The following is a 10,000-nucleotide window of genomic DNA, read 5'->3' as shown; positions in this document are numbered from 1 at the left end:
GCAAGACAGACCAGGTGGGATTCTTATATGTTTATCACCTTGTCATCTCACTCTCCTCTTTTAAACGCTCTGATTCTCCATCCTCTTTCTGGTCTACCCTAACAAGAGCCTTTTTTTGGATTCCTCATGCTTTGGAGAAGAARCAAGAATTGCTAAAAAGCCTTTCTCAAGAAGCAATGTTGTTATTATGGTCAAATTCCTTGGGTCTAGGGAAGAGCATGTCCTGAGTTACCTCTAAATTCAAAGTATAGTATATGATTTAAAAAAACGGACAAAAACAAAACAACAATAAAACGTACACTTCCGACCCACAAAAAATACTGGCTCTTTCAAAACTGTGGCCCTGATTATTTTTTTCTTTATGGCATTTTTAGGGCAATACTCTTTTTGTCCTATCTGTGTAAGACTTTCCCAGAACCAAAACATGCTTATTTGTGAGAGCAGAATAACGTACATTATTAGTCATTAGGGCACGCAGTGGAGCTCTAACATGGTAAAACACAGGAGAATGGTCTGTCAGTTTTATGGCTATAATGGAAATGCAAAGGATAAAGCAGAAACACGCTCAGTGTATATTTAATTCTCGGCGTGATTAGTTAGTTCGTTTGTTTAATATTAGTTCATTCATTTAGACTGTGAAGTATTCTTGCCCCAGGTCATTGCTGAATTCCATATATTTCCTGCAARAGGCGCACAGCTTGAAAAATCGTTTCATATAGATGAAAAAGTAGAAACACTCAAAGAGCTTAATACAAAAGACGTAATTTTAACACAAATGCTAAGCATTAAAATTGTGGTTGGTTTGGAAGTAAATGGTATATTTTCCTGGAATGGGCTGGGCAGTTACATTTAGTTCTTAGTAAGATGCAAATAAACTTGTTTTAGATTATCATTTATGTTGGCACACCATGATGCATGTGGTTAAATGACCCCCCCAAATATTTGCATACTCAATAGCTATTTTCCTACCATACACTCTAATAATTATAGTACCCTTTTACCTGCTATGTGTTAGTATAAAATTAACAATCCATTATGCACAATAAGTTTTATAAAACATTTACAGATAAAGATCATGTTTAATTAAAATTAACTTGCCTATGAAAGCCAAATGCACTTATGATTCACAATGACCTTTTATTACCTGCAGTCCCTTGTTTTGGCTGGATGATTGACAGCTTGCTGTTTGGCTACCATGTTGTATTTCAGCTGACAAGACTTTTCATTTTAACTCAATTTGCCTGCCTATCACAAGCTGGTGGCAGGCCAGGCTCAAGTCACCCAGCTTTGCCTCAGCAGCTTGCTCTATTTCTCATTAGTACGCATTTATTCAGTGGAAATTGGAAGACAAATGCTTGAAGGCATGTGAACTAAGTATAGCAAATTAGGGTTTAAAGACTGAATATTTATAAGTATATTGAAACAGTTTTTTTAAAAAAAATCTAGAATGAATTGGAAGCTGAGTGCTCGCTTTAGTATAAGAGAAATGAAGAGAGAAGTGGGAGGATTCTAAGAATAACAATACTATATCTCTGTTTTTCTCTCTCTCTTTTTTTTTCCTCTCTCTCTCTCTCTCTCTCTCTCTCTCTCTCTTTTTTTCCTCTCTATCTCTCCAAAATATGTAAAATCTCTCTGACAACACCTTATCAAACAACAGCCGGGCTTCTTTATGTAGCGCTTGCACAGTGAAGTTTAGCATCTCGCGTGTGTAAGAAAAGGCGGGGGAAATGAGGGTCATGTTCATTTGCTGCTTGGTTATCCCTTGGTATGCTTCAAATTGCCTTGTTTGTTCGGCACTAGCACAGAAACAGATGTTGCTCTACCGTGCCGGATAATTTACTGTACCTCGTGGTGCAGCATGGAAGGCCTCCCAAGCTCCCCAGCTGGTGTGTCAGCAGCGATGGCTGGTGTCTGCTGAACTATGACAACTGCAAGGCAAGGCTGCACTTTTATTGTGCGCTTGTCATTCTTCTCAACGCATAGCTCCAGCGTTAGTGCTTGTGGAAAGCCGGCTGCCTGTTTTTATTTTTTTCCTTTTTTTTAATGTCCGCCTGCGAGCCCGTAGCAGCCCCATTCCCCTCCGCGGATCATCACGCGACTCATTACTTTTGTCAGCTAATGATTATCGGCATGATCGCTCAGAGCGAGAGCCAAGCTCGCCTTCCGCRCCGAGCTGGTCCTGGAAGGTAAAGCAGATTTGTCATTTACGATCTGACCGCTAAGCCACACTTTGTGCTCCATTATTGTGATTAACTTGTGCATAAGATATGCTTGCCCGATTGTCACTCGCGATCCGCGCGGGCGCCGCGCTCTGCCAGCGGGGCCGCGGCGCTCACGCCGCTCGCCGCGGCCCTGCTCTTTCGCAGCTGCAGTTTAATCATCATTTCTCTTTTCTCCTTCCCCCCCGCTCCCACTTTCCTCCACCGTCCTGCACGAGTGGTGTCGCCACATATGTTGGCTACCATTTCGGAACCGCGGGCTTCCTTTCTCGGAGGTGGGAGCCGGCCGAGGAGCCGAGGCCGGACCCGGCTTTGCACGGCGGAAAGTTTTGTTGCCAGAGCGCTGCCAGTTGAAATCTATCGTGTCAGGTGCCTTGTGGCTATCGGCGGAGGAGGCCGCATCCTGGAACCGGAGTTCGTCGCTGGCTTCGTCACCAACAAGCCGATTTGACTCTGCCTGATTATAGTAACGAAGGCAGTCCAAAAGAATATGCACAGACTCACTGTACGTCACATTGAATCACAGCGCCGGCCACACAGAGCTGACCGCAGCCTCATTTCTTTAGACAAATGCACGCTTAAGGAAAAACCTCCTGCAAGAAAGCATCCAGGGCCACTTTATTTGCTATGCATGCTGCACCAGATTTAATTTTTAGTGAAAGAACGTTTGTTATTATCTATTTCAGATGCATCCACACTGGGTAGTGGCTGTCTCTAATAGACTAACCTTTTGGTGCCGGGGTTACAGTGCCTTGCTGAACACTTAGAGGAGGTTTAGCCCATATCACAAAACATAAATACAAACACAAATGGATTATTTTGTGAAAATGAAACCTATTTTAGGCCATTTTCACAGTGATGATTTGAAGGAATCAAGTCACATATAAYAGCACCCTTACAGGCTGGTGGAAAAATAGTCAGTTTTGATTACAAAGTGAGAGATGCAGCCCTAGACAGGAGCTACATGCTGATATACATGCTATCAGAATGATTTATGCAAATTATGCATATTATTCCCAAAGGAATTCCTCCTCAAACTGCCAGGATAAATTGCCGGAAATTAGCCATAAAATCTGTCGTGCTAGGAGCAAAAGGTGAAGGCCACTGGGAAAGCAAGGACATTCAGCTTCTGGAGCCTTCCAGGATGTGATGGTGGAAACAGAAATAATCTTGCTTTTCTTAATACTGAAAGGATTGTATTTTGTTTTCTCTTGGTCAATTAAAAGTGTCTTTCTCTCCTAAAATTGCCAGGCAAATAATGAATTGTTTTCATTCACTCTGACCATTCTAGACATTATCATYTGGCAACATAGCTCACTGAAAGCCAAATAAATATATTTAAAAATCCTCAGAATGACTACAGAGCAAGCAAAATGATCTTCCTAAAGTATAGTCCTGCTATTAGGTCCAACAGCTTTTGAAAGGCAAGCTAAATAGCTCCTTGGACACTTTGACTGGTACTTGCTCGCAACCTCAAAAATGCATGTAAAGGCATAAAGCAGTCCTGTCTTTTGATTGTGATGTTTGCAGCRTGATGCCTGAATAATGGCTTTCCACCCAAAATCCAGTACTGCCTACAGCCAGCAAGATTTCTCGGAACTATCAGTGAGAATTACATCCCAGCGTTCAGGATTGCAGCTGCCCGCCCGCTGCCCGGCGGGCCTGTTTATTCCCCCCTCATGGTTTTTTTTTCATTTTTTTTTTTTTTTTTTTTTTTTTTTTTTTTTTTTTTTTTTTTTTTTTTTTTTAACCCTCAGCCCTACTAAACCCGTAGAGATTCAGCAGCTGTAGCCACGGATAACTTCCAATCATATCCCATATTTCTGATGCTTCCCCCCCCTGCTCCGCTTTTGTTTCACCGCAGAGAGTGCCCTAAACGAGAGTTTACGGATGTGCTCCTCTTCCATGAACATCCGCATCAGCCAGGAGGATTTTGTGCTCAAGCTCGAAGGGGATCAGGAAGTCAGTCTGAGGAGAGGAGACTGGATAGCCCTTTACCCGCAGATTTTGCATATGGACCCTGAGGTCTATGAGGATCCTAAGGTAAACGTTCAGTTATTGCTACCCTTCCTACTGCAGGCACATTGCAGCAGCCAGACCTCCTCTCATAGTGTGTTTATCTTTTTTTCTTTTTTTTTTTCACCGCTGTTCCTTCTTGTGGAACAAATCTTCCTACTTTCAGCTGTATTTTCTAGGGCCCTATAGGTCAAAGGATTCATGGCCTGAGGAGAGAAATATGGTGATGAGACCGACTGCCACTGCTTTCAAAGGGATTCACAATTGCACATTGACTACCATAAACTTTAGGCTAAATGTGGGTTTTGTTTAGCAGTGGATCATTTGATACCCAAGGAGGGCTGCATAATAGAAGGTGGTTTAAATAGCAAATAATGTGGGCCATTTAGCTAAGTGCCCCCAAAGCATCATTGACTCTCTGAAGCCCTGTAATGGCAGTGTCTTACTGGAGCCGTATGCTTTTTCACCTCTCTTCATAGAGATTCACCCTTTCTTGGTCAATTAGGATAGCGTGTTGAACTGGGGGCTGTAAAGCTCTTGCTCCGCAGCGAAGCTCTGAGACTTGAGGCTCTGAATTGTGTCATCTCCGTGCAATTTTTTTCCCCAAAGTTTGGCTTAATGAGTATCAAACGCTCAAATTTAATCCCCCCTGCTTCAGCCTTAATGTGGCTTCAGGAGTTCACCACCTGCATGCAGATTGGATGGTCCTAGTCTGCACCAAAGGATTATTCTCCCCACCTAGTCCAAGATGCCATGTAGGAAATGAGGTTGTATAAAATGGAGCCATTAAATGTGGCCTCTGCCCAAGAGGTAAGAGTGTATAGATGAATCATTCCYCATCCCTATCTCTCCAAGCAAGCAACTGTCTCCCATACCTACTTAGTTTCAATACTTGTTACTTGAACCAAAAATGCTTTTCAGACCATAATTCTGCTTTGGCAAGTAYTTTGGGCTTGTTTATGTGTTTATAGAAAAGGCAAGTTAGAGCCATTCCTTCAGTCAATAATCTAAGGTAAATATGTGCATATGGGTGGCAGAGGAAAGCCTAGATTCAAATACCTTTTTGGTGCTGGATAGCATCTTGCCACTGGAGTAGATGAGAAGTGGATTGTGTGGGAGTTAGAAGTTGTAGATATGAACACAATAGCTACTGTGTGGAAATTGGAAAATGGCATGTGTGGAAAAATGGAAATTACATAAAGTAGGGCTCCACTGTCTGCACCCCACTCACAAAGAAGATAAGGCTATTGAGAAAATTGATATTGTAAAAAATGATCAATATATTGGCAAATAGTTGATTAATATTTTTGTTCCTAAAAAGTAGCWAGTAACAAATCAGCTTTTTCTCATATTATTCTTAACACTTTATTTTGGAGGGCGTTATTGATTGTCAAAGTCCATCTGTTTGTTTAGGTCTTAGACCAAAAGCATCAGCGTGGTAACCGATTCCCTCTATACTCTATGATTGTGGGAATACATTAGCATATTTCCATAGCTTGAATATATCTGCTTAGCATCTTAGCTAGCATGCTGAGCTGTACTCAGCTTTCACAGTACAGCTTTAGTTCATATATTTTATCTTTTTGATAGTGAATGAGCAATCCACACATTGCAGAGTACATTGATTTCAGCACATGGGCCCTCTCGAAAAGTGGGGAAATCACTGTTCTGTTTGGTTCTTAAAATATGCAGTGTTCCTTCAACAATAACTACTGAGGATCAGATAGAGATGGAGATTGAATTTTTTGAAAGGTGCAGTCTTGAGCTTGTCATGTATTTAGGGAAAACTTTCCTGGGAAAACAGGCAGCTTGACGAGATAATTTTGTAGCAATGCTTTTCTCCTGGGTACATAAATTTAAGTTCAAGCTATCTTCCGCTCTGGCATCGTATTTTACGAGTGCAAGCAGATATTGGTGACCTCTTTCTCTACTCAAAACCTTAAAAAAGTCTACTTTCATTAAAGTGGGAAAGTGAACCTGTAAATCCAATTAAATTTGCAGAACTCAGTAAGTGAATTCTGCAGTTCTCATAACATGAGTTATCTGTGCAGGAAACCCTACGTGGCAKTTTCCCAAATAAAGCTGAATACAACATGTGACAAAGGAAGATTTATACCAGTTACATGAGACTGCTTGATTTTCATAACACTCAGGCGAGCCACACAGAGCTTTGCCTCCTGTTCCTCCTTCAGTGCCTTCGCCTTTTCTCCACCACTATCCACCCTCTGCTTTCCACAGAGACCTCTGTCCATGTTTGAAACTTCCTTTGTTGTCAGAAATAAGTGTTTGGGGTTTTTTGTGTTTTGTTTTGTTTAGTTTTTTTTTTTTTTTTTTTGAACGGGTTCCTGGCTAAATAAAAAATACCAGCTTTTACCAGTTTTGATAACAAAAGCATGAGTTTGATATGACTGCTATAACTGACTCCATTCTTGTGTCATACTCTTTTTTTTTTCTGCTTTTCAAGTTCTTAGACAGCACATTTAAAAAAAAAAAATCAATTTCAGCTTTCAGATGGCTCAGAAGAATCCAAGAAAGCATAAGGTTTGGTCCAGCATGTGTACCATATCGAAGTCCTTAGCAGCTCCAGACACCAGGAATGCACCTTTTGGAAGTGTTCCAGTGAAGTGAAGAGCTCATTTTTTTTTAAGCTACTGTAGTTCATATTTAGCAGAGTTTTTTTAGATCAGCAGGATTTACATTTCAAAAAAAAAAGAATCTTCTTTTTTAAGGAAAAGATAGTATTTTGGGCTTTCATTTGTTACTGTGTTGCTTCAAGGGGAAGTAATATCTTACCAGGAAAAAAAAGGACATGCTTCCTCTTGGCTGAGATGCTCAAAGAAAAAAAAAAATTACTTCTTAGTGAAAACACACATATATCCTCATTCACTTCATGGAATACCTGAATCTCCACTATTTAGAGAAATGAGCTACGAGCTCCTGGTCTTCAGCACGCCAAGTTATATCCCCTCCTTGTGCTTACTCCCCTGTGAAAGGGGTTCTCATAAGTCAATTCTCCTGCCACTGTTTTCGTCAACAGCAAAACCTTCAATGCAAAGTTTTCAGAGCCTTTAATATAATGGGTAGATAAGTATCAGTGTGTGATTTGGGATTTTTTTGTGTGTTTTGGTTTGTGGGTTTTTTTTTTTTTTTTAATCAGTTGAGGTGGTTTCTGTTTGACTGACTTRTTCCCAGCCAGCTCCAAATGGCTGGTGCTATAACAGATGTATGCAAAGCAGGACAAATGCTAATGAGTGACCATAAGCAAGAAGTGTCTGTCATTTTTATTCAAAGCATGCAGGAGGATTTTATAAGTGGTTAATTTGCTGTTGACTGAGTGAGGATTGCCAGATCTCCTTCATTCAAAAACATGAATTACCTCTAAATAGCGATCCTGCTATTGGAAAATCGTGAGAAAGATGTTTGATTTATGGAACCTAAATCACAAGCACAACTTCAAATCTTACTTTAAAATATATGTATAAATATATATATATATACACATATTCTTTATAATGGTCATGCATTAGCAATTTTCCTGCACAAAGCTTCCAAACCTATTTGAAGGTCAGATATGGCAAATTAAGCAAGTGTCACCTCCAACTGAAGGGAAAGTTGACTGCAAGGTATCAGGTCCACTTTTTGCATAATCTGAAGGACAGATTTTGCTGTATTTCTCAAGAATAGGATAAATGCAATGCATTAATTTATTAGTTGGCATTTGCAGAATTTGACAGATTATCCTTACGCTTACTGTATGCACCACACAGCGTGTGTATGATGCTTTATAAGAAAATCATCCTTACACTAGGGTTTATTGTCCCTGCTACAAGGCAGCAAAGTCAAAACCTAATTACAATCAATACAGGCCAGACATTCAGTGGATGAGAKGTGGAAGTTGAAGGAGCCTGATGTGAAAGGGCTAAGTTAAGTAAGTGGATTTAAAGAGCATTTCAGGGAAGATAATGAGGGCTAATGAAACTTAAGGGAAACAGCTGAAAAGGAGAAGCCATCAGCTCCTTGACTTTACTGTATTTTTCTGCATTTTAGAAACACTGCCATCATGCAAAACAAAGCAGCTCATGTTACTCACATCGCTCTGTCTCTCCCTTCTGTTTTCAGGAGTATAAGTTTGATCGTTACATAGAAAACGGCAAGAAGAAAACCACATTCTACAAGGCAGGAAGAAAACTGAAATATTTCCTAATGCCCTTTGGCTCTGGCATCAGCATGTGCCCAGGGAGGTTCCTTGCAATGAATGAGATGAAGATGTTTCTTTTCCTGCTTTTGTCTCATTTTGATGTAGAACTAGTGGAAAAAAAAACTGTCAAACTTGACAATAGTCGTATGGGCCTTGGTATCCTCCTGCCAAATGTTGATATTGCCTTTCGTTATAAGCTGAGGTCCTTAGAGTGAGTGGCTGCCTATATGCCTTTGACCAATCTCAACATTTGCTCTGTTTCTTCACTCTGCTTTGTAATTTTTTTTTTTTTTTTGAATATTGTATTTTCCCTTCTGCTTTAGTCTCCTTCCTGATTGTTTCTAAGGAGAAAAGCCCTTGGACTGGAAGTAGATTTCAAATGCTGAGACATTCAACCTCCGTTTGTCCTGCCTGAGTTCATAGTGAGGTGAGGTGACTGGAGTTGGACTGAGTATATAACTAAGTGTGCCTGCACARAAGAGTCCCATACTCTTGGCAGGATTTGAGTTGGATTTTCAGGGAGGATGCTCAGTCCAGGCTGTGTATATGGGAAATGGAGTTCAGCAGCTGTCCCTTGGGAACCATTTAGACTACTTGGAAACTCGACAGTTCAAATAAACTACACAGATGTCTTTGGAGCCAAAAGGCCTCRTTCCTTAACAGGGGCTCCATCTTTTTTAGATTGACAGGTCCCATATATSCACCACCTGGATGCATCACTGCACCTGCTTCAAGAAACATAATTGTGAGAAAAGGGGAACTTAGAAAGTTCTGCAGGGTGACATGTCTTCTGGAAGGAAAGGATTTAAATAATTATTTTCCTAACTTTTTATATAACCTCTTCCGTTTGTGGACATAGGTGTCTTAGTCCTTAGTTTGGAGATGCAATAGAAGCTGTATGGGTGGTGGGAATGATTTTCAAGTGTCTTATCAAGAACACATCTCTGACTCCAATGGTATGTGCAGAGGGTGAGCACTTTGTTCTTTGTGCAAAGCAAAGAAATTGAAATCTGTGATTTTTTTTTCCTGTGGTCAATTAAAATCAGAGGGGAGGCTCTGTTGATTTTAGTGAAATCTGTGTGAAGCCTAAATGATCTCTTTTGGTTTTTGAACCACAAAGCTAAACTCTTCAAGAAGAAAATATGTGAACCTATTGGAAATGAAGCTGTCGTCTCAAAAATTACCTTCTGTTTATCTTACTGTTTTACTAGTAACACGTTTGTTTATTTTGACAACTTCTTGTGTTTGTGAGTTGCTCTAAAAGAAAAAAAAATAGAGTTCTTCAAGGACAGGTGTGGTATCTGAAACTACTTTTTAATAATATTTTTTAATGTACCTGAGTTGTGCATGGGCAGAGTAGTTTAGTCTCTGTTTGCATTATCTACATACAAATTGTAAAGTTATCTGCATCAGAAGTTCCTATGGAGATGACCTTCCATAAACCTTTAGTTTAACATGCATGATGGTTTAGAAAAGGAAAGGAAAGGAAAGGAAAGGAAAGGAAAGGAAAGGAAAGGAAAGGAAAGGAAAGGAAAGGAAAGGAAAGGAAAGGAAAGGAAAGGAAAGG

General features: G+C 40.2%; 1 protein-coding gene across 1 annotated transcript in view; it reads left to right on the top strand.

Moving 5' to 3' along the window:
* Positions 1 to 9,840, top strand: part of LOC112944778 (25-hydroxycholesterol 7-alpha-hydroxylase) — a 19,547-nt gene extending 9,707 nt beyond the window's left edge. Inside the window, exons 4-5 of the mRNA XM_026036287.1 lie at positions 4,084 to 4,262; positions 8,355 to 9,840. Coding sequence (XP_025892072.1) covers positions 4,084 to 4,262; positions 8,355 to 8,648 — 473 coding nt within the window. The 3' untranslated portion in view covers positions 8,649 to 9,840. The remainder of the gene's footprint in view (positions 1 to 4,083; positions 4,263 to 8,354) is intronic.
* Positions 9,841 to 10,000: the final 160 nt, after the last annotated feature.

Source organism: Nothoprocta perdicaria, unplaced genomic scaffold, assembly GCF_003342845.1.
Source record: "Nothoprocta perdicaria isolate Ctin4 unplaced genomic scaffold, notPer1 scaffold_175, whole genome shotgun sequence".
NCBI classification, from domain to species: domain Eukaryota; kingdom Metazoa; phylum Chordata; class Aves; order Tinamiformes; family Tinamidae; genus Nothoprocta; species Nothoprocta perdicaria.
The sequence above is the reverse complement of the archived record's forward strand: the minus strand, read 5'-3'. Positions and strand labels throughout refer to the sequence as shown.